This window comes from Crocodylus siamensis, chromosome 9, assembly GCF_052110815.1.
Source record: "Crocodylus siamensis isolate JL-2025a chromosome 9, ASM5211081v1, whole genome shotgun sequence".
Lineage (NCBI taxonomy): Eukaryota > Metazoa > Chordata > Crocodylia > Crocodylidae > Crocodylus > Crocodylus siamensis.
The window spans coordinates 31,718,073-31,743,748 of NC_143403.1; the positions used below are offsets into that span (position 1 = coordinate 31,718,073).

The 25,676-nt window shown below is 45.4% G+C and overlaps 1 protein-coding gene across 1 annotated transcript in view; it reads right to left on the reverse strand.

The window, feature by feature from the left end:
- SLC12A4 (solute carrier family 12 member 4) overlaps positions 1-24,590 on the reverse strand; it is a 112,752-nt gene extending 88,162 nt beyond the window's left edge. The window contains exon 1 of the mRNA XM_090062079.1: positions 24,274-24,590. Coding sequence (XP_089918205.1) covers positions 24,274-24,406 — 133 coding nt within the window. The 5' untranslated portion in view covers positions 24,407-24,590. The remainder of the gene's footprint in view (positions 1-24,273) is intronic.
- Between the last annotated feature and the right edge of the window lie 1,086 nt (positions 24,591-25,676).

The following is a 25,676-nucleotide window of genomic DNA, read 5'->3' on the forward strand; positions in this document are numbered from 1 at the left end:
CCATGGCCTGTTGTAACCCATTTATAAAACTTTTCTTAAAAGGTTACATAAATATACTACCTCAAATAGTATATAGATTCATAGATTGTTAGGGGCTGGAAGGGACCTCACAAGATCATCAGGTCCAGCCCTCCTGCACTAGGCAAGAAAGACAACTAGGGTCAGGTGACCTCAGCAAAGTGACCATCCAGTCTCCTCTTGAAGATTTCCAGTGTAGGTGACTGTACCACCAATGGGAGGACTTTATTCCACAGTCTAGACACCCTGACTGTGAAGAAGTTTTTCCTAGAGTTGAGCCTGAAGCAGTCTTCCAGGAGTTTGTGGCCATTAGTCATGGTTTTCCCCAAAAGTACCCTGGTGAACAGTTGTTCACTGAGCTCTTGATGTATTCCTCTGATGTAGCAGTAAGCTGCTACAAAGTCCCTTCTTAGGCTTCTCTTTTTTAGCGTGAAGAAGGCCAAGTCCCTCAGCCTCTCTTCGTACGCTCTGCCTTGCAAGCTTCTGATCATACAGGTGGCTCTTCTCTGGATTCTCAAGTTTTTTCCACATCCTTGTTGAAGTGTAGCATCCAGAACTGGACACAGTACTCCCACTGCAGTCTCACCAGTGCCAAGTACAGTGGAAGAATCACTTCCTTGGTTTTACATGAGATGCATCGGTTGATACATGCCAGAGTATTATTTGCCCTGATGCCTACAGCATCGGCATGATGGCTTATGTTCATGCATTGGTCAATCATTACCCCTAGGTCCCTTTCGGTCATGGTGCTAATCAAATTGATGCCACCTAGCCTGTAGGTATGTTGGGGATTGTTTGCCCCCAGATGGAGCACTTCACACTTCTAGTGTTGAACTTCATCTGGTTCCGATTCACCCAACTCTCCAGCCCGTCCAGGTCCACCTGAATCTGCAGCCTATTTTCAGGCATGACCACACTCCCCCATAACTTGGTGTCATCCACAAGCTCTTCACCCCCACATCCAAATCATTGATAAAGATGCCAAAAAGCACTGGACCAAGCACGAATCCCTGTGGGACACCATTGGCCACTTCTTGCCAGGACAACACAGAGCTGTGCATAAGAACTCTCTGGGTCCTACCTCTCAGCCAGTTACCTACCCACTTAACCATTGAGCAGTTAAGCCCACAATCTTCCAATTTTACAAGGATATCATGGGATACTAGATCAAAGGCCTTTTGGAAGTCTAGGTACATAATGTCTACCCCAATAGTAGTCAGGAACAGTACTATCCTACGGCAGAATAATTACACACGCTGAAATGTACATGTAGACGGTGACAAGGGCTGCCTTAGGCATGAGGGTACCAAAGTGTGGGGGCTGCTTGCTGCCCAGCCTCACACTTTAGCACCTTCATGCCCCAGCCAGCCTCTCCGCCACCGGACATCACCACCCAGAGCACAGGGCTGGCTCTTCCAGGTCAGCCCTGCCAGCTCAGAGCTGCTCTGCCCTGGATGAAACTGCTGCAGTCCTGGGCATATGTGTAGATGCTGCCCCCAGGAGCAGCTGACTTCAGCATGAACTGTACTGGAGTTTATTTCATCACCTTAACAGCACATGTAGATGCACTCACTGAACAGAAGCAATGTTCGCTTAAGTTTACCTTTATATGATGACTTGATTTCCAGAAAACTGCACACAAAGCACCTGTAGATAAGCACTAGATAAATATTTAATTTGTTCTGAAAATACTACATAAAACTATGATTGTAATGACTATATATTTATGAGTTACTCTGGCTGAATTTAAAAAAAATCAGAGGACCAGTTGAATATATACTGCTCTGGTTATGAGGACACAATTAAAACAGCTTTGTCCATGCAATTAGCAAACAAACTGAAATACCTTTCTTTTTTTTTCTGACTAGCCATTTTAGAGCTAAATGACTTTGTATCTTCAAAAATGAACCTGACTCTCAAGGAAAATTTGCATCTGTTTAGCTACAATGCCATAGCTGTAAGGTGGAATTTGTTAACACAGCACTATTCTTCCAAAGTGCTTGGAAATTTAAAAATTCATGTATGTGCTATAAAGAAATTAATTTATACATCATGTAAATGAAGACCAGGTATTTAACACATAACAAGAGTAAGTGGAAATTTCGGACAGGGAATTTATATAACAGAAAATGAAGAAAGAATTTGAGAGAGAAATCAATTACTAGATTTGGAATTTGATCAGGATAGTGAAGTGCCTAGCAAAAAGTAGAATGTACATATTGTCCACCTCCATGATCTTAACTGCAAGCAACACCAGAAGCAGCTGCATTTTCTGGCACTATTCTGAAGTCAGATTCTGCATTGCTCCAGAGTATCTGAACAGTACTGAGTTTCCAGGGAGCTGACCACTAGATGGGTTAACCACAGTCAAGGCAATGCAGCCTGGATGAACAGACAGGATTACACAACAAAGAAGCATTGCTACAGATAGTTTTACGAAAAAGACTTGTGCTCCGAGGTATAACATTTGTCCTTTATTGTGGCAATAAGCAATTTAAAGTACGTAACAGCAAGTCTCAACTTGCCTGCCTTCGCCAAGAGTTGTCCTAGCCCAGCAAACTGGACTACTTCAAAAAAGCATTTAATAAGAATTATTTTGCCTGTGAAATGAAAATGAAAAGACAATCCAAACTATGTTTACTAATGTCAAGATACACTTTCCTACTATATGCATGATGTCCTAATTAGCCAATTTATCATACAAGACACAAGCGGAGTCCTTCCCAACAAGAAGCAAGAGGGGCAAGAGTGCCCAAAAGCCCCCCGGCTCACCAAGGGCATCCAGGAATGCCAGCTTGCCAAAAAGGCAGCATACACCCGGTGGAAGGGGGGTGCTATCTTCAAAGAGGAGTATACCTCCTCTGCTCGGGCCTGTAGGGGGGCTGTCAGGAAAGCTAAGGCTGACATAAAGCTAGGACTAGCGTCCAAGATCAAGGATAATAAAAAGTCCTTTTTCAAATATATAGGGAGGATGAAGAAGGCACCGGGTAATGTGGGGCCCTGCAAAGTACACTGGGCAATCTGGTAGTTGCACCACAGGAGAAAGCAGAACTCTTTAACCAATTCTTCACCTCCGTTTTCTTGTGCAGGGACCGGGACTTCCCCACTATGATGCAAGACGGACTTGAGGGGAATGCCTCCAGACCTCAGGTTGGGAAGGACCGGGTTAGAGAGCTTCTGGAGGGGCTGGACGTGTTCAAGTCAGCAGGTCCAGATGCTCTCCACCCCAGGGTGTTGAGGGAGCTAGCTGGGGTTATTGCAGGGCTCTTGGCACGGCTTTACGGGCGCTCGTGGTGCTCGGACCAGGTGCCAGATGACTGGAAGATAGCTAACATGGTCCCCATCTTCAAAAAAGGGAAGAGAGAGTTCAATTTCTTCATCAGCGATTTGGACGACAGGGTGAAATGCAACCTGTTTAAATTCGCTGATGATACCAAAATTTGGGGTGAGGTGAGCACGCTAGTAGGGGGGGAAAGATTGCAGCAAGATCTGGATAGGTTACAGGAGTGGGCTAACATAAACAGGATGCGTTTCAATACTGACAAGTGCAGGGTGCTGCACTTAGGCAGTAGAAACCAGCAGCACACTTATAGAATGGGAAACTCCCTTCCTGAGAGCAAGAAGGCAGAAAGGGATCTTGGAGTCATTATTGACTCCAAGATGAACATGGGCCGACAATGCAAGGTCACCATTGGCAGGGCTAACCGGACCTTGTTGTGCATCCGCAGGTGCATCTCAAGTAGAGCCAGGGAGGTGATCCTCCCCCTCTATGCGACACTGGTCAGGCCACAGCTGGAGTACTGCGTCCAGTTCTGTGCGCCCCATTTCAGGAGGGATGTGGACAACATTGAAAGGGTCCAGAGGAGGGCCACCCGCATGATCTGGGGACAACAGGGCAGACCCTACAATGAAAAACTGCGGGACCTAAACCTGTTCAGCCTTCACAAGAGAAGGCTGAGGGGGGACCTGGTGACTGTCTATAAACTCACTAGGGGGGACCAGAAGGGTTTGGGGGAGACACTGTTTCCCCTAGTGCCCCCTGGCATGACAAGGAATAACGGCCATAAGTTGTTGAAGAGCAGGTTTAGATTAGACATCCACAAGAACTACTTCACAGTTAAGGCGGCTAGGAGCTGGAACCAACTTCCAAAGGAAGTGGTGCTGGCTCCTACCCTGGGGATCCTTAAGAAAAGGCTTGATGCCTACCTGGCTGGAGTCATTTGAGCCCAGTTTTTCTCCCGCCCAGGAGGGGGGTCGGACTAGAAGATCTACATGGTCCCTTCCAACCCTATTTCTATGATTCTATGATAAGACATGCTTAAAAAAAGGAGTTCAAAGTGAGGAATGAATGGCAGCATCTATTATGCATGAAAAAGGTACAATCTGAATCTCTCCATTATTACAGTTGAATCAGATTAAAACATTGAGTAGAAAATATGTTCGAACAATGAGGAATCCAAAAACTAACATCCCATACACCCAGCAGAGGATCTGAGGCTAGTACCACCAAAGGTTGCTGTTGTAACATCTGAAGAAACCACTTGCCAGGTTGTATTACAGTAAGGAAACTTGTAATAAAGCACAGGGATTGCTATTAAAGTTCACTTGATACCACATCAGATGAGTTGCCATGTCAATCCTTGGAGGGCTCTAGCAAAAAGAATCCTAAGGGCAACACTGGCCAGAAGGCATATTGTATGTATTGGTGACATTATCAGCTACAGTGGCCAAAAAAAAGCCAATATCCAATAATATTAACTTTCCTTGTATCAGTACCGATCCGATATGCAACCACATCAGTGTACTTCTATCATAAACTCAGCCTAACTGTTCTTAACAGTGACAAATACTTCAATAAAAGTAGATTTACAGCACTGATCCAGGCACCAGTCACTCAGGAAAGATGCACACAGTAACACGGAGGGCACATACAGAAGTGGTAGAAAGAGATCAGTTTGTTTCCAGGTTTCAGATAAGGATCATGGTAGCAAAAGTTAAATCTCTGCCACACAGTAGCTCAGAAACAACAATTCCATTGGCTACTTTTAGAAGCACCAGATCTGAGGAGGAAGAGTGTGAGGGAGAGGGAACAAGATAATGCAAGATAACATACTGTTCTTTGAGTCAAAATGCACATCTGCTTCTCCCTGAAAGATACTGAGATACCCCAGGAACAAAGAGAAGACCAAATTGCAATCTTGGAGTTCAGAGGAACTCAACACCGCAAAAGGGTGCTCAGAGGCTTTTGCCAGCTGAGGAGACAGAGCCAGGACCAAGTTGCATAGGCTGTAAGCCTCAAGACTGAAGGGCAGATTCCTTTTTCTTGATTCCTTTCTTTTGATATATAAACTGTGTTTTGATGAAATGGCACTGGTGGAGTGCCAAAGCTGAACAGAGGGAATGAAAGAAGGGTCTTAGTGCTGACCAACCTGACTAGATAATAGCAAAGGTGGGGAATCGCTTAGCTGCAGTTTGATTTTCGTTCTTTTGCTAATTGACTTAAGTAATTCTTCTGCAAGATACTGTGAAAGGTTGCTGTTTCAGCTCCTAGAAGGCTAAAAGATTTCAAGAGGAAAGCCAAATTTAGAATCCTCAGAAGCAGCCTAAAATATCCATATTATGAAAATGCTAGTTGACAAGGAAGCCAACATCAGTAAGAAAATGTTGATGGCTCTGTTTACTGGTAATGTATTTGTTTTACTGGAATCAGTCATGGGAACATCATCTTAACGAAGTTTCCCTAACGAAGTTTTAAACTGAGAACAAAGGCAGATGCAGACTGTGTATGAATCATCAAACACATACCAGATTTAAAACAGTTGTAAGCGTGAATTTAATGAAGAGTGAAAATAATGCTTGTTATTTTACTGTTATTGACTTGTCTTCTGCATTTTTCTCTATTCCTATACACCCTGATAGCCAGTTTCAGGAGGTGCTAAAATTAGTAATGGTCTATACGTAAATGCCTTGTTGAATGCTTTACAATTACCTTCTGCTGTTGCTATTATTAAATGCCAAGCTTACCAGAAACCTTATGATGATGTTACACGTGGGAATGCTCTGGCAGATTCCGCTGCCAAAGCTGTGGCTATTTCCACTCCTCAGGCTACGCCTGTGTTTTTGTCTATTCCAACTGACCAGTCTCTATTAGCAAGTCTTCACAACCTTGCCCTCCTCCAAGATCAGGCTCCAGAACCAGAAAAACATACATGGAGACTGGCTGGGTGTTTGTTACACCCTAACCATTTGTGGCGCTCCCTGGATAGCCGCCTGGTGGCCCCAATGGTCCTTCTTCCTCATCTTGCTTACATACACCATGACATGGCACATATGAGCAAAGGGGGGATGATACAAGCTGTTAAGCGTGATTGGTTTGCTCCAACTTTTCCACCTGTGGCTCAACAGTACTGCCACACCTGTCCTATTTGCCAAGCCCATAATGTGAGAAAGACTGTAAAAACAAAGGAAGCAGCACACCCCCCACCTTGGGGACCATTTGTAAATTGACAATTAGATTTTATTCAAATGCAGAAATGTTGTTCTTATGACTATGTTCTTGTTATTGTATGTATGTTTTCTGGATGGGTAGAAGCCTACCCATGTGCAAAAGCTGACACCGTCACTGTAAGCAAAAAGTTGCTCAGAGACTTTATTCCAAGGTTCGGTATTCCTTTATCCCTAAACTCTGATAGAACTCATTTTACTGGACAGATAATGCAAGAAATCTGTAAAGTCCTGCAGATCCAACAGAACTTTCATTGCCCATACCATCCACAGGCCTCAGGCCAAGTGGAACACCAAAATGGCATTCTGAAAAATAAACTAGCCAAAATTTGTGCTGAGATTCACCTAAAATGACTAGATGCACTTCCCATAGCTCTTATGAGTATGAGATCTACTGCCAACCAAAAGACTGGGCTTAGCCCACATGAAATTCTAATGTGAAGACCCACGAGGCTCCCCGCCTCACCATCTGTGGCCTCTCACTTTTGCAATATACATTCACTTGATGATACTATTTTAGACTATTATAAGGCACTAATGAAGTATGTTAAGGCTTTTCATTCACAGGTACAAGCAGCTCTCCCCAAAGAACCAGATGAGCCATGCCATTCTATCCTGCCTGGAGACTGGGTCCATGTAAAAGTCCATCAACAAAAATCATCACTGGAACCTCGCTGGAAAGGCCCATTCCAGGTACTCCTGACCACCAACACTGCAATAAAGTGTCAAGGACTCCAGACATGGATCCACGCTTCACACAGTAAGAAAACATCAGCCCCGTTAGACCCAGAGTCTCCTCCATATCAATCTTGTAATCAGCCTCCACAGACTGGCACTGAGCCTAGCACCTGCCAGCAGGAGAGCTCAAAACCAGTAGTGAGCCATGCGCCTACTGGCAAAGAGGATTTGCCACTACAGAGCAAAGAGGATGTGCCCCAACAACACAGGGACAGGAAAAAGGCCTCTACCTAGTTCCTGGTTCCCGAGGTGGAGTCAGTTAGTCGTGATTTGGGTAGTTCTCAGTATTTCCTTTTGGGCCATTTTATATGAACTTGACTCATCAGTTATAAGAAACTCTGTAAACCAAACTACACTTCCGCACCGACAAAGATCATTTCATGAAAATATGTTCTTGTCTTTAGTTAATCAAATTGGGATAGATTTAAATGGTCTCTCGTTGTTGGATATGTAGTCATGTCCGTATCTATTCTACTGGAGAAATACCCATGATACCAGTACTTTTGAATGCAACTCAGATGTTAGCCCCTTACTATTCAGATTTTCATGGAAATGAAACTTGGCAGAATGTAAGTTGCAACCAGTCTGACTATGTACAATTAGTTTATGCCACCCCTGCAAAATTCTGTTGGACCTGTAATGGATCTCGTGTTGTAGTAGGAGTCAGTAAGTGCAAGGTAGAATTTAAGATAAATGGTGCTTGGTTTTCTAATAGTTCCTGGATATCTAACTACTCCCCTGCAGGTCAATTTTCAGGCTATTATTCACAATGGATGATGTCCCCACGCTGTAATACAGGTGGATATACTGCATTAGCTTGTCACTATTTTGTGCGTGTAGAGATAAAGCCTATAAAAATCTTCCCTCCGGTTGGAGAGGAGCATGTTATGTCTCTGCAGCATATCGTGCCTTTACTATTAAATCTCACTTACCTTAAAGGAAGAATTCGTAATGTTTGCGAAATTACAGAAAATCAAAGGTTTTGAGGTATAATGTTCCCCTGCTATGGCACAGGCTTAGCTATGTCTGAAATAAAGAAAGTTGCAGCATCTCTGGAAAAGATTGCTAATGCTACTGCTGATAGTTTTGATAAAATAAATACAGAAATGAAGGAAATAAGGCAAATGACATTGCAAAACTGAATTGCGTTAGATTATATACTAGCCAGCAAAAGAGGGGTCTGTGCTTTAATAGGTAAAGAATGTTGTACTTAGAATCCTGGTAAGTCAGAAGAAATCCAGGATTTAAGTAAACATATTCCAAAAGAAGCAGCCAAATTGCATGAGTCAGATAGTTAAAATTTGAATTCTTAGTTTAGCTCTATTTTCAGTTCCTTAAGCTCTACCGTCATTCATAGTTTGTTGATATTGTTTGTTGTTTTTCTTGGAGAATGCCTAGTGTTTATAATAATTCAATGTTGCTTAAACTGTGCTGTTAAGCAAATGAGGAATAGCCCATCAACCAGAAACGAAATATATAATTTGTATGTTGAAACAGAAGAAAGTAAAGAAAAAGAAAAACTAGAAGTTTAAAAACTAATGACTATAAATATCTAACCTGTTGAGAAAAAAACTTAGGGAATGTAAGAGTGAATTTAGTCAGGCTTCTGGCCTCCCAGACTAGAAGAACAGACAGAGACCAGAAGTGCTGATACTGCTTATTTCAGTTATATGTTCTGAGATAAAAAAAATCCTGCATTATTACTGTGTGCACAGATGTCCAATTAAGTAAGTTTGTTTTAGTTTCTTCAAGGTCGTATTTTTTTTCTCTTTACCTGTCTTAAGTATAAAAATGCTTGAAAACTTAAGGAGAGAGAGGATTCCTTTGAAACAGACAAGTGAGCGATTCCCCTTGCTGTATGAAATTCTCTCCCTGTGATCACAGTATAGCCCTAAATAAAGAAAAGCTAGCTCAGTCAGTTCTGATTCAACCACAACGCGAAGTTTGATTTCTTCCACACAGTCGAGGCATTTTTTGCTTCTGACTTATTTATATACTTAAAAAGGGTTGATACACTAAGAGATGTATACTAAAAATGTTTGCAAAAGGTACATTATTTCACTGAATAAACCTGGCACATTGAAAATCAGAACATTCAATGTAATTCTTCTCTGACGCTACACTCAGCATGACATTAGTACAACATACCAGTGTTAGAAATAGAATATTGTTAGAAATGCGAAGCTTGCATCTTGCACCTGATAAGAAAGAAATACTGCCAAGGACTTTCTTTCCCAGCCTTGCTACAGCCTTTCTTATGCTAATTGCAGTTTCTCCCCCTCACCTGCCTTAAGTCTTTATCATGCGGATTGCAGGAGCCAAAATTCAATTATCTGTGTCCTTGAAAGGGGAGGGAAACCACATGTATGCTTGTATGAAACGGAAGTGAGCTGTAAGAGTTCCTGTTTCTGCACACGTGCCCAGGAGGGAGAAGATAAATATTCCCTGCAAAATTCCTTTGTGGGTTCGGAGTAATCTGAGTTCTTGACTCTGCTCTGACCCTATTTGCAAATACACCTTTTGTGCCATCTAATGTATGTGTGTCTGTGATTTTTTTGCGGGCCTCCAGAGAAACGAACCGCTTTATGCATCACCAGGAAAAGATATTCAAGTATTTGACTGAGTTCAAAGATTTAGAATACTACATGTAAGTACTTCTTTTTCAATGCCTGCTTAAAAAAGTATGGAGTTCTGTTCTTGCAGAAGTTGTGACTTGACTGACAGTTTGCCTGTCATTCACTAAATCAGTGAATACCACAGCACCCAAAACTAAATACACACAGGTGTCTATACAGGAAGTACAGGAGGAAGTATTTTGCTATCATTAAAAGGGAAGGAACTGCAATGAAATCACAGCACTGCCAGCTTTCATTAATCTGTCACAAGCAGGGATCTTGGTTTTCCATTTCCCACAGAAAAACAGAGAAAACCACAGATTTCCCATTTTTATCAGAGAAAACACAGATTTTCCCTGTTAGAAGAGAAACCAGCAGATTTCCCACTTTTGCAAAGAGCTCTGCAGGCTGGCAGAGTTCCAGCCTGCAAAGAGCTGTTTGCAAAAGGGCAGGAAACCCTCAACCCTGTTGAAGGGGAAGGGAGAGGGGGGAAGGGCGGGGCCCAACCCTCACACTTACCAGAGGCTGCTTCAGGCTCACTCTTCTTGCTGGAGGTAAATGGAGCTTGGGGGTTGTAGGTCAGCGCTGGGGGCGGGGGGGAAGCTAGCTAGGGGCCAAGGGAGCAGGGAGGTTTGCAGCCAGCCAGGCACTCCAGCCAGCTGCAAACCTGACTTTGCAGCAGGAATGACAGGCGGGGAGTGCCCATGCTGGCTGGGGGCTGAGGGAGCAGGGAAGTTTGCTGCTGGCTGGGCACTCTGGCCAACAGCGGGTAGGCTGCAAACCGCCTCCTGGCCAGAGTGCCTGGCCGACTGCAAACCTCCTGGGTCCCTTAGCCCCCAGCCAGCTTAGGCACTCTCTGGCCGGGGTAAGGGAGTTTGTAGCCTGCCAGGCACTCCAGCCGGGAGCGGGGACACTGCAAACCCTCCCTCCCCCAGCCGGAGTGCCCGGCCAGCTACAAACCTTAGGTCAAAAACACTGCGCTCCCCGCCCTGCTGCCCTCCCCCAGGCCCTCCAGAGTGCAGCGTGTACAATGGGCATGGCAGGACACAGCGGGGCCACGCATGAAAGCTGCTTGCCACTCACTGCAAGCTCTGTACTGCCCTGGCCACACTTCCTCTGCATGCACAGGGGCAGCGCACACCAGCCCGGCCCCCACACCCACCTGGGTGGGGCACAGGTCTCTCCTGCCCCCCAGGAGTGCACACTGCCACTGGGAGCCAGCCCCGCCCAAACCTGCCGCAGACAGGCAGCAGGGGGGAAAGCCGGCTCGTGCTCGTGCTCCTGCTGTAGCAGCTGCTGCTTTCCATTGGGGGCAGGGAGCTGCGGACCTGGGTCCCTGGCCCCATAGCCTGGCAGCTGGAGGCCCCCTCCAGCAGGGCTGTGGGGGGCATTTAATTTTAACCATGGATTTTAGGATTTTTAATCAGAGAATTTGCAAATTTTTTATCACAAAAAACAAACAAACAGGTTCCCTGAGCATAAGGAAGACCAAAAGGGAAAATGGATGTTATAAAGTCACTAGCATTGAACTCCACCAAAACATTTCTGATAGTAAGAAATAAAGATTTTGCTTGCCAAATCTAATTCTTTCCCTAAGAAGAACCTAATATAAAACATATTAAAGTTGATGGAAACACTCCCATCCAGTTCAGCCAGCTTTGGGTTATGTTTTAAAACAGATCAGGGAATAGATATTAAGTATGTAACAAGATAAAATATTCCATAGCCAACAAATCAATTGATAAGCACATCCAGAGACATGCATACACACTGCACCAACAGACTGGTAGTGGCATTCACTTCAGTAGATTTTTTTAAAAATCTGTATATTAAATTGAAAATGATTTGTTAAATTTTATGATTAATGTACATTTGTAGCTTGTTCTTGGAGTTTGCTAAAAAAAGAACTTACCATGAACAGCTTTTATCTCTCTCTGGCACTGAGTGTCCCCCATTCTGTTACATTCACTTAAAAAGAAAATAAGGAGCACTAAGTTTTGTTTGTGTTTTTTTAAAACAAAAACTTCAGTGAATGGTATTTATGCCTGGCTTCATCTGCTAGCCAATAAGACTTCCAAGTGTCTTAATCTCCGCTTAGCATGGGGCTTTATTACTGAAGCCAAGTTTAAGCAAAACTTGATCATCGAAGATCAATCATGCAACTTTTTGTTTGGGGTGGGAAAAAAGAAAGTGTGCCACTGCTTGCTTTACTGGGGTCAACCATATGTAACCTGGCTGGAAAGGGGAATAAAACTAAACCACAAAAATGAGAACATAAACGAAACGTTTCTACAGAGATTTCTGTAGAAAAAAATCAAGTTTGTTACAACAGTACTGGGATGGGTTCCTTAAAAATGATCCTTCCGATATAGTTAATTGTCCCTTGGCTTCATCCTGTAAAGAACTTCCCTCAGTTCATATTTGAAATGGTTATTCAAAAAAAAAGTGGTAGAAATAATAATTTGTGGATAAAAATCAATAGGATATCCTTTCCCTTTCACCTATTCTAAGGCTTCCTACTCACAAGCATTCCCTCAGGCATAAAAATTAACCTTGTGGTGTTGTTTTTTTATCACCACAAACTTACATCCACTACACAGATGTAGGGAGAGAGATTTTAATAATCAGCAACACATCAGAAAAATCCTTCCTAAAACTCTTTCAAATTCCCTAAATTCAGATCATGCACAAAAAGGCACAGCTTCTAACTTTAGCTAAGGAGTCTACTGCTGATCATCACCTGGCACCAAGATTCCTTCAGTGCATGACGGATGCAACACCTCACAGCCCTTACATACTTCTCCACAGAAAGGTGGTGTGAGGAGGGATGAAATGTGTAAAAAAAACACCTACAAATGAACTTAAGGTGAAAACAAGCAAACAAATATATCACACACAAATATGCAGCTGAGCAAACTGCAGTCCATGGAAAAAGCTTAAAAAGCCAGCAAGTCTTCATGAGAAACAATGAAACTGGGTACCCACAGAGGAGCTGTGTTTGGTCACAACTACAGACCACTTTCTATGGCCAGATCAGGTGAAAATTGTCTATCTAAGCCAGTGGTTCCCAATCCGTGGTATGGGTACCGCCCATCAGTGGTACATAATAACAGATTTATTGTAATTAATTTATATGACAAAAATTTACTGGTGGTACTTAAGGTTGTATCATTTTAAATTGGTGGTGCACAATCTGTCAGAGTTTGGGAACCGCTGGTCTAAAAACTTTCTCTGAGAGTCCCTCCACCTGCACAGTTATAACTTACCACTAAACAGCTGGTGAGCAGGGGCCCGACTAGGAGCTAAAGCTCTAAGTTTGCACTACAGGCCTGGTAAGGCAGGACAGACTTCTACACTTTCTCTAGGTGCACGTATGTGAGAAATGGGTTAGGAGAAGCTGGGGTGGGAACATGAAGCCAGGGTAATAAAATGGGAGGTGGAAAGAAAATGGTGTGGGGGAAGGAAGGGTGGTGAAATAAAGGAAATCGGCCCGTGAAGAGTAAAATAAGAAGTTCAGAAAAGAAAAAAAAAAAGGAAAAAGAAAAAGAAATAGAGGAAATAAATTAAAGAAGGTCTCATGTTTTACTAAACTGTGATTTGAGATCAGGGTGTGGAGGGTACTAGTCATGTTTCCCAGGATGGCTGGGAGGTGGGAACAGTAACAGAAGGCACTTTTGGAGGATGTGCTGCCCCTGCCCCAGGAAAGAAGCCGTAGCTCATGAGGACCCGATCCAACCCCCCAACCTTGTTCCCCCCGCCCCAACCCATCCATGCCCTGCAACCAGGCTAGCTGGCATGTGCTCTGCAGGCTATTTGCACAGGGTTGTTCCCCTGGGGGTGGAGACAAGGAGTTCAGAGGGTATAAAATGTATCCACACAGGAGGGCGGGGGAGGGAACATTGCATCCTGGGATGATGAAGGACTACCACTTGGGTAGCCCATCTGGGGGGAGTGGTCACACATTGATGGAACACAAACTGAGTAACACAGATCAAAGATAAACCTGCCCTGGGGTGGCATAATTTGAGCCACCTAAAGTGTGCTTAAAATTACTTGCAGGTGTTTATTAGGTTTATGCGAAACAGCACTGTTCCGTTTCAACTTCTGTTTCGATGACCCCAAGGGAAATGCCTTGCTTTCAGGTTGTCTGAACTATAGGAAGAATAAACAGACCTTCACCTCCATTATACCCAGAAGTTAAACATAACCAAATTATCTCTGCTCCCCATTTTTCACATATCACAATCAATCTTTTTTCATCTGCAAAGTAACTCTACTCACCTCTACACACTTGCATACTGAAAAGGGTATTCAGGAGTATGATCACTGCTAGCAGTGCTACATTAACAACCTGCTGCATAAACTGGAACAAAACATGATTTCAGAACGATAAAGCAGATTTTTAGATCAGTGAGATACAACCCAAACTTTGGCACTCCCTTTGGCAGGCAGTATATTCTGATGGATGTGCAGAAGCACTCATTATCTTAGGTATCTGTAAGATGCTCACCACTCCAATACATATGATACTATGCTTGCCAAAAAGGCGGCATACATGCTTGCCAAAAAGGCAGCGTACATCCGGTTAAAGGGGGGTGCTATCTCCAAAGAGGAGTATACCTCCTCTGCTCAGGCCTGTAGGGGGGCTGTCAGGAAAGCTAAGGCGGACATAGAGCTAGGAATAGCGTCCAAGATCAAGGATAATAAAAAGTCCTTTTTCAAATACATAGGGAGGACGAAGAAGGCACCGGGTAATGTGGGGCCCCTGCAAAGTACACTGGGCAATCTGGTGGTTGCGCCAGAGGAGAAGGCAGATGGTCTTTAACCAATTCTTCATGTCTGTTTTCTTGTGCAGGGACCAGGACTTCCCTGCTATGATGCCAGACAGACTCGAGGGGAATGCCTCCAGGCCTCAGGTTGGGGAGGACCGGGTTAGAGAGCTTCTGGAGGGGCTGGACATGTTCAAGTCAGCAGGTCCAGGTGCTCTCCACCCCAGGGTGTTGAGGGAGCTAGCTGGGGTTATTGCAGGGCCCTTGGCACAGCTTTACGAGCACTTGTGATGCTCTGGCCAGGTGCTGGATGACTGGAAGATGGCTAACGTGGTTCCCATCTTCAAAAAAGGGAAGAGAGAGGACCCGGGCAACTATAGGCCCGTCAGTCTTACCTCTATCCTTGGGAAACTCTTTGAGAAGATCCTCAAGGAGCACATCTGTCATGGGCCAGCTTCAGGGAGGATGCTCAAGGGCAACCAGCACGGTTTCATTAGGGGCAGGTCAAGTCAGACCAACCTGATTGCCTTTTATGATCAGGTCACAAAGGCAATAGATGCAGGTGTCACCATGGACGTAGTCTTTCTAGACTTCAGCAAGGCCTTTGACACCATCTCCCACCCCATCCTCATTAAAAAACTAGGCGACTGTGGCATTGATGCCTACACAGTCAGCTGGATTGCAGATTGGCTCAAGGGTCGTACTCGGAGGGTGGTGGTGGACAGGTCATATTCAACCTGGGGGGGAAGTGGGCAGCGGAGTCCCCCAGGGCTCGGTCCTTGGGCCCACACTGTTCAATTTCTTCATCAGCAATTTGGACAACGGGGTGAAAAGCAACCCGTTTAAATTTGCTGCTGATACCAAAATTTGGGGTGAGGTGAGCACGCTAGTAGGGAGGGAAAGATTGCAGCAAGATCTGGATAGGTTACAGGAGTGGGCTAACATAAACAGGATGCGTTTCAATACTGACAAGTGCAGGTGCTGCACTTAGGCAGTAGAAACCAGCAGCACACTTATAGAATGGGAAACTCCCTTCTTGAGAGCATGGAGGCAGAAAGGGATCTTGGAGTCATTACTGACTCCAAGATGAACATGGGCCGACAATGCAAGGTCCCGGTTGGCACCTTGTCATGCATCCACAGGTGCATCTCAAGTAGCGCCAAGGAGGTGATCCTCCCCCTCTATGCGACACTGGTCAGGCCACAGCTGGAGTACTGAATGCAGTTCTGTGCGCCCCACTTCAGGAGGGATGTGGACAACATTGAAAGGGTCCAGAGGAGGGCCACCCGCATGATCCGGGGACAACAGGGCAGACCCTACAATGAAAAACTGCGGGACCTAAACCTGTTCAGCCTTCACAAAAGAAGGCTGAGGGGGGACCTGGTGACTGTCTATAAACTCACTAGGGGGGACCAGAAGGGTTTGGGGGAGACACTGTTTCCCCTAGCGTCCCCTGGCATAACAAGGAATAATGGACACAAATTATTGGAGAGCAGGTTTAGATTAGACATCTGCAAGAACTACTTCACAGTTAGGGTGGCTAGGAGCTGGAACCAACTTCCAAGGGAAGTGGTGCTGGCTCCTACCCTGGGGGTCTTTAAGAAGAGCCTTGATGTCTACCTGGCTGGACTCATTTGAGTCAGGCCGGGGGTCGGACTTGAAGATCTACAAGGTCCCTTCCAACCCTACTTCTATGATACTATGATATCCCAAGTGAGATTTGTCATTGAGATATATTGCATTCAGAGCTGAATGGGTTTGACATATCAGACCATCATACCGAATATACCTCAACTTCTTTAATCCCTAGTTTGAACAACTAATATTATTATGAACTCCAATAGCACTTTACAATAGGAAAACCAAAGTAGTGGATTGAAGTAACTTTTCAGACCCAGCTAAGACTTTATCTTTGAAACACTAGATAAATTGGGCAAGGTGGAAACCCCAAAACATTTATCACGTAACAACAGTAAATCACAGATTGTTGGTTATTTCCAATAACAAAGAAGGAAATTTAGGAACACTATTGTATTTCTCATTCTAAAATTACTTTTCTCTGTGTTTTATTGTACAGCTGCTGCCTACAGTCAGTTGCAACTTCATGTTGTCTGGTTTAATTCTATATTTTTTAAGCAATACAAAGAATTCTGAGGATAACTGTGCTGATAGAAGTGTGTTCATCTCTGCTCTCACTTTCAGAAAAGGGTACCATGTGCTTATCAACCTAAGTGCTACTATCAGCCCTAGATAGTCTATATTCAGTAACACTAACTTTACTTCTATACAACATGATGTATTACCATGCAGAGATTTCTGAGCATCTATATAGCTCTCCCTGAGACTAATTAGCTCACTGAGAAGGTAAACTGCTTCCAGCATTCAAACTAGCGCATACAGAGCTGGCTCAGTTAACGCTATACAGAACTATTGTGCTGTATAGACATACCTCAGATGACATTACAGATAAGCAGTTTGTCATGGTCCAAATTAATTATTTATTAAATGTTATTAGTAACTCTAAGAACTTACTAGGCAACTAAAAGCAAGTATTTGTCATCCATGATTCAGTTTTTTCCCCCAAGGTAGTAGATTAAGTAAAAATGTCTTTGGAACAGCATTTCTTGTTCTTGTTTCCCCAACTTTAAGAAACAGCTTCTGATAAAGTTATTTCTAAAGCATCTGGTCACCATCATTTACTTGTGCAAAAGCCCACACAGACAAATACAGTTTGTAAGCATGCTTGCCAGCCTGTCCTCTCTGGAGGCAAAGATTCAAATCGGGTTGGATCCCCATTCAAGCAAGTTCCACAAACGCAATGAAAGCTATTATAGAACTAGCTCGTAAGCATAAACAAGGACTGGCAAAACCAAGGGCAGCAGCTGCCCAAACTAAGTCAGTGATACCAGGCTTATTAGTGTTTCAATTTCACAAAAAATGTCACTGGATAAATAGCTTCCCACAGGACACATGGGTTGTAGGGGTGTACCAATAAAAGGTTTTTTGGGTAGATACCAATGGCTCATTATTGACCAGCCATACCGGCCAATACTGATCTGATTGCTGATATACAGCCCCGCAGTTTGGAGAGCAGGTTCCAGCTGATAAGCCTGTTGGGTGAAAACAGGTATGGGGGGTGGGGCAAATCATAGCTCCCCCAGTGAGGGAAGAAGTGAGGCTAAGGCAGGAACTGCACAACTGGTGCAAGACGGAGCTGTGGGTGACTCATCCAGTGGGGGGGGGGATAGCTCCCCACACTGCACGCCCCCCCAGGGGAGATATGGGGGGTACATGCCCTCTTGTGCATGGGGCAAGGCAGGCTGCTGCTGCAGGCTCAGGACCTGGGGCTGCACCAGCCTCTTCCTGGCAGGGGGGCTGTGCTGGGGCTGCACTCAGAGCCGGTGGGGGCAGCACAGGTGTCAGCGGTGGCACTGAGAGGTGGGGCTATGCGGGAGGCCACCCCAAAATTCACCATAGCCCCCTCCCAGCACTGCTACCACCCACCATGGGTGTATTCCTGGCCCAGCCCCCTCCTGGGAAGAGGCCGGCATAGCCCCAGCCCTGAGCCTGCATCAGGCAGCCTGCCCTCATCCCATACACAGATCCAGGGGGGCACATGTCCCCTATGCCTTGCCCTGGGGTGCACGTAGCAGCTGCACTCGTGCTCATGGCACTTATCACAGTATCATTGGCCACATCAGCCAAAAAAGCTGACTGCTGATAATGTCTATTTTCCTTTTATCAGTGCCAATACAATATGGACCAATGTATCAGTGCACCTTTAATGGGTTGTCACACTTGAGTTGGCAGAGATCAAACACAGGGAAGTGAACAGCCCAGTCTTATAAAAATGAATAAAAATAATAATTCTGAAGATTGCAACTTAGGAAATCAATAAATTTTTTGATCAGGCAGGCCACTCTCTTTAATTTAAATCAGGGCTGTCCAGCTGATGGCCCACAGGCTGCATGAGGCCAACAGGGGATTAAATTGCAGTCCCTGGACTCCCACCTGGCCCACCATTCCTCTCTGCACCCTCCAGAGTTCCTGCTCTGGGCTCTCCCTCCCTCCACCTGGCTTCACTGCCTGCCTGTGGCCAAGGGGCAGGGTGGAGCAACCTGTGACATGGGTGAGCTGGCAGCTGAGGAGCTAAAGTGGGGGCCACCAGTGCATACAGTGCATGGCGGGTGCTGTTCAGGCATGCAGTGCAGTGGCGGGGATGGAAACCAGGTGTAGCGGATGTTGTGGGGAAAAGAGTTGCAAATTTTATTTCAAGAATAAATAGGAAATGCACAATGGCATCTTCTGCTGACCCACAACAAGAACTCGCATCTTGAGATCACTTTTTCCAAATAGAAAGTTTCATAATTAGTCATAAACAGTGACAATAAATAGTGCCTGCTCAACAAGCAGGGGTTTGTTTCATTTACATGTAAGCATTTATGCCAATTGTGAGGTTAACAATATTAAATATGCAGTTATTTAAATGTGCTACGTAAGTTGTGCTTTTATTCAAGGTGGTAGTGTTGGAGTGATGTTATACTCAGGGGCTATGCAACAGGAAAGAACTTTTGTGGATATCTTTTTATACAGTTTTTATACAAAGTATTTTCAAGAAATACTAATGCTGAAGTTCTATGCCAGTCTAGTTTCTGTAATACTTTGGATGATAATATATCATTTGAGATTGAGTATAAAAAAAATAAAAATATTCAGGAACAAAAACTCCCATGAAACCAAAAAAACCCCCAGAAAGGTATGGGGAGATGTACAGAAATTAGGTTCCTCTAGAAACAGAAGGAAGTTGTCTTACCGCACAAGACATAAATGGGCTAGATATCAGGAAGCACTACTTCACGGTCAGGGCGGCTAGGATCTGGAACCAACTTCCAAGAGAGGTGGTCCTGGCTCCTACCCTGGGGGTTTTTAAGAGGAGGTTGGATGAACATCTTGCTGGAGTCGTTTGACCCCAGTATTATTTCCTGCCATGGCGGGGGGTCGGACTAGATGATCTACTTCCGACCCTAGAAACTATGAAACTATAAATAAGTGTACTGGGGATATTAACTTGGAAGCTAGTTTCTTCCTGATCATCATTCTAGTGGGCCCATCTGAGTTAGTACTGCTATGATAAACCTTATCTTTGAGGGATTATACCATAACTCAGTTATTTCAAAGCCCTTAAATATGGCTCCCACTAGCAAGCTACAAAAATAACACACTCGGTGAGATTCACAACAAGAACTGCATCCAGTTTCACCACAGTAGCAATGGCAGTAGTATCAGTGGACCACATGGAGCAACCTGATACAGTGCCAGATCATTTGTCAGGCAACTCTTGTATATATTCACAAGTTGGCCATATAACACAGGAGGTTTGGTTAGAATCACAAGCTAAAACTGCATATTTTGAATATGAAACTTCACAAAAGTTTACCTTATCTGGTGTTGAGTATCCCACCAACTGCCAGGCTCTTGCACACACACCATCATCAACTGCCACGGAACCCCCTGGAGCACTGCCTGCGTGCCTGTTCCTCCCTGCCCTCTGCCTGCGCCACGATCCACGCAGGACTGCCAGCTCTCTTTGAATCTCTGCCGGGAGGTTTCAGCACATTACAAAATGACCTTAATGACTTTAGATCAGGAAGGCAAATGTGCATTACTATTATAATTTAAAAATCCACTGGACTACTATATAAATCAGATTCAACATTTAATATTTATTTTAATGAATGTCCTATCAGTTATCTCCGGGGTGACTCTCAGCAGTCTCCTGGAGATTTATATCTAATTCCTGGAGACTCCAGGGCAATCCTGGAGGTTTGGCAACCCTAGCTCCAGGTCTGCAGAACCACAGGTTTCCACCTGGCACCACAGACTCATGTGGCACTGCCTGCCTTTAATAGGAGCTTCCCACTGAATTCCCCCAAACTCGAGGTTTCCTCAATACTGGGGATTTCTTCTGCCCCCCTGCAGTAACAGAGGCATTGGGAACCAGAAATGAGAGAAGAGGACTTGAGGGTCCTCCATGTCAGTGTTGCAGGCCAGATTAGTGACACAGGGACCAGTCCCATGTGCCAGGATTGGGCCTTGCACCTCTTCCTCCCTAATCCCCATTCTGCCAGCTAGATTGGAGCTCCAAGTCCTCAGCCCCCCACTGCCTCCCTCAGTCCTAGTTGGGCCCCTCGCTGTCTCTCTCATCCTGGCTCCATCAGATCAGAGTCTAAGTCAGCACTTCCCTGGGGCTCATACTGCCTCCAGCCAGCCCTTGTGTGACCAGATCAGGTCTGGGCCACCCCCGCTTGCCAATCTAGCAATCTGTTAACTGGCCTGCAGGTCTCCCCAGATGTACAGAAATTTGGCAGCAAGGGAGCAGCAACTGCTGCCACTGCTCTCCTGCTGCCAAGTTTTCAGACCTGTGGGGACGGACCCCTGTATGCTGGATGACATGGCTCAACAAACTCATCTGGCCCACACAGACCAGGGGTTGAAGCACTCTGCTCTCAGCAATCAGGAAGTCATAAAACTTATCAGGAGACCAGTGAGAAAAGTAGATCTTTATTTCCCAGGCCTTAATTGCCAGAGTGGAAAAGAAAATCCTGCCTTCGTTAAAGCCTGCCTGCTGTGGATGCACAGAAAAGGAGCTTATGGGTCATCAGGGGTAGCAAAGCCATACATCTTTATGCTCCTGTAAACCAACCCGCATAATTAGTGTAAAGAAAGGTACAGCTCAACCAAAAAGACACAACTCAGTTACCAGAGTTGTGTCAGCCTCAAAGTAAAGCAATACAGTTGGCTGCAAAATTTTGTGCCACAGTCTGAAAGGTAGCACAAACAAACAAGGCAGCACACATCAGCTATCTGATATCATGGAAGAGAGAGAGTTGGGTATTTTATAAGCCATGTTGCTTTCACAGCCACTTTGAAAGTCATGTACTCCTTCTGTCTGTGGTATAAACCCATTCATTGACTTCAGTAGTAGTTTAATAGGACAAAAACTAGGCCACATGCACTCCTACCCAGGATGATCAAATTACAGTAATTTATAGCAGTACCAGTGATCCATCCTAATCCCCGCACAAAAGGGATCAGAAACTGATGGGTTGGTCCATCATGGGAAGAAGTTAGGACCTGACCTTTCCTACAATTTTTACTTCAACCTCCTAAATCAGATTAAAATAAAAGATCTATTTTCCACATTTTATATACTAGCCACCATACATGGGCTCACATGAGAGCAAACCCTTTCAACCTCCAATCCTAAAGTGCTAACAGCCATTAGGGGCTAGTTACTTAAACTTGTGTTATGCAGAAGGATAAGCTCTAAACAGCACTTACCCTTTCTTCAATCCAAAAGGCCTTTTCAGGACTGCAATAATTTATCAACTAGATGCTACCCCACACTGAGCAAGCCACCGAGCAGAAGAAACTAAAAATTAAAATCCAGTAGAGAACTGCATGAAGGACTGAGGGAAGAGAAGAAAAGAAGTTTTGCAAATGTGATACTAAGGTATAGAGTAATTCAGCCATGATTAACCAGGAAGCCTCTAGCTAAACCCAGTATTGAACCCAGATTTTGCAAATTATGCTTCCATCCCAACTACAAAATTATCCTTTCCCCCTTACAGTGAGGGTCAAGGACTGAGAATGGTTGCAATGGCCTTTCAAGAGCGCAGCGTTCCTATTTGGAAGCCACCCCTTGAAGGCCTTGTGGTCGGACATGTCTAGTTCTTAAAACCTTAACCCTGTGGGCAAGAATGGCTCATTAACATAGTCTTATAAAGCCTAAAATTATGTAAGTTCTTCTTGTATCATGGAAAGTTTTTAAAAGAAGATACCCCTACTATGCTTGTGAAAAGATTTTTCTCCTGAGGGCTAAACTGACACAATAAAGGAGTTGTTTAGAAGCAAAACTTGACTAGCACAGCTATAGCAGGGAAAGAAAATACAACACTTGCAGCTACAACTATTTCAGAATAATTCTGGAATGCCGACTTTATTCCTGAACTACTCTTCTTCATGAATCTCTGGCATTGATCACCTGAAACACCGTATGTATGCTTTTAATTCTGCTTTTTAATTAAAATTCACGGTAGAACACCTGGAGACTGAGCACTGACATGAGTCACCAGCTGAACAGTCGTCTCCATTAAAAAAGTTTTTCTCCCCACATGATCCTTTTACATTAAATACATTAAAACCTACCAAGAAGCAGATATTCATGAAAGAAATGTAAAAACAACCCGTGTACAATGCTAAATGAGTTATTAAAGTATTGGCTAAATTATTTAAGCACAAGATTTTATATAAAACATAGCTGTCAGAACTGCAGACAAAAAGCATAAGAACTCACTGAGGGAAAAAAAAAAATCAAACAGCAACCTATGATTATATTGCTTAGTGTTGTTTCACTATCATGAGTTTATTTAATTAAGAGAGCACTTCAAATATTTGCACAAACCTCCCGGGATTTCTTATCGGTTGTCACATTTTTAAAAACAGCTTGCATTCACAAATCACAATATCCTGCCACATCCAGGAACAACCAATATATGCTACTTTTCACTGTGTTTTGAAGCCTAACTCAAACTGTCAACAAGTGATTCAGATATTAGATATTTGTCTAGGTTTCTCTTTGGTTTTGTTTCAACTGTAGGGCTATCAGAAGAACTGTTACTAAAATGACTTTTTTCTCAATTAAAAAGTGCGACTCAAATCAGCCAAGACAAATGTGTTGTCAAAGTGACTGTGAAGAACTTAGACACCATGTCTGCCTTGTGTCTGCAAACAGATGCAGAACAAAGAAAAACCACTATGACCAGAAATGCATGTGTCATCTGTCTTGACCTCTCTTCATACCACTCCTTTAAAGACTAGGACTAAGAACAACAGCCCTTAGGCAAGATTTTTTCGAAGCACCAACCTCCCAGTAGCGGGCATTTTGCAGGCCTCAAGCTTGCCAACAGCAGAAAGGAGCATTTCAAAACTCAAGGATAAGTGGTCAAGTATACAAGCAGCCGGTGTGCTAGCTAGAGGCAATATCTTTTATTCATTAGGCCAACTAGAGAGTTGCAAACAGCGTATTTTCTTTGCAAGCTTTTGGGCACCTGTGCCCTTTTGCAGGCATTGGAGCATACAAAGATTGTAAACTTTCTCCCACGTAGAAACTTATGAAGTACACGAATTTTCATTTCTACTTGGGAGAAAGTTTACAATCTTTGCATTATCCGATGCCTGCGGTGGAAAGCTTGCAAAGAAAGTTGTTCTTGTTTTTGTTTTTTTGCAACTCTCTAGCTGATCTTATAAAAGATATCGCCTGTAGCGCACCGACTGCCTTCCAAAACTTGGAGGATTCAGCTCCACTCGGCTCGGCAGGACACGGGCAGGAGCCGAGTGAACGCCCTCACCCCGGCGCGTCTCCGCCGCTCGGGCTCCTCTCGGGTCGCCGCAGCGCCCAGCCGTGCGGGGCCGCCTCCGCCCGCGCCCGCCCGGCCCCACGCGGTGCTGCCTCCCTGGGCCGGGAAGCAAGGGGAAGCCGAGAGCTGCTTTCCTCAGGGGCGACACAAAGGGCGGCCGCGGGTCCTGGGATGCCTGGGCGAGCGCCGAGGGAGCGGGACTGGACTCACCGTCCGAGCTGGCCGTGTCATAAGGGTCGGCGGCGCCCGGCGGGTCCCGGTAGTCTACCCAGCTCAGCCCCTCCAGGCTGGCATAGTCCACGCGGCGCTTGTCGTCCACCGGCACCACGGTGAAGTGCGGCATCGCGGCTCACCCGCGCCGTCTGCAGCCGCCCGGCCCGGCCCGGCCCCGCATTCCAGCCCCGTGCGCTCACTTCCTCCGGGAAACCCGGCCCAGGGCTCCACCTCCGCCGGGGGGGCCCAGGCTGGGCACGGAGCTGCGAGGAGCGGGCTCAGCCCCGGGGCAGCGCCTGGGCTGATAGGAGGACGGAGCTTCGCCCTCGGGCGGCCACAAAGCAGGTGGCAGAGCCCGCAGCAGAGCGGGGGGCCTGTGACCTCCCCCTGGCCCTGGTGGCTCTGCCACCGCCTCTGCCTGGGGCGGGGAGCTGCTCCCCTTCCTGAGCCCGAGCGTCCAGGAGCGTGCTTACCCCCGCTGCTAGATCCAGGCCTTGGAGCGGCGCCTCTCAGCGCAGCCCTCCAGAGACTCAAGCTGTCCTCAAAAGCTGCCAGCTCTTAGCTGCCCCCCGTGTTTGGTGACATACACCCGGTCCATCCTTCTGGCAGAGCTCAGAAAGCCCACAGCAGGGCAGCTGGTTTTTGAGGCTGTGTGTGGTTTCCTAGATGTGCTCTCTGAGTTTATCCTGCTCACACCCTTAACGGACCTAACATTGTGTGGCACCCCACAGCACCCTGGAGAAGATCGCAAGGTTCCCCTGGGTGCTGTAATACCCCAGTTGGAAATCACTGCCCCAGTGGCACCATGTTAGGGTGGCCACCATAGAGGACATTCTGGTTTCCTGTTACTTTGTCATAGATTCGTAGATGTTAGGGTTGGAAGGGACCTCAATAGATCAATCGAGTCAAACCCCCTGCATAGGCAGGAAAGTGTGCTGGGTTCAGATGACCCCAGCCAGATGCCCATCTAACCTCCTCTTGAAGACCTCCAGGATAGGGGAGAGCACCACCTCCCTTCAGAGCCCATTCCAGATTTTGGCCACTCTAACTATGAAGAAGTTCCTCCTAATGTCCTGTCTAAATCTGCTCTGCTAGCTTATGGCCGTTATTTCTTGTAACCCCCAGGGGCACCTTGGCGAGTAGAGCCTCACCAATTCCCTTCTGTGACCCCATGATGAATTTATAGGCAGCCACAAGGTTGCCTCTCAACCTTCTCTTGTGGAGGCTGAAGAGGTCCAGGTGCCCTAGTCTCTTCTCATAGGGCTTGGCCTGCAAGTCCTTAGCCATATGAGTGGCCCTCCTCTGGACCCTTTCCAGGTTATCCATATCCCTCTTGAAGTATGGCGCCCAAAACTGGATGCAGTATTCCAACTGCAGTCTGACCAGCGTCTGATAGAGGG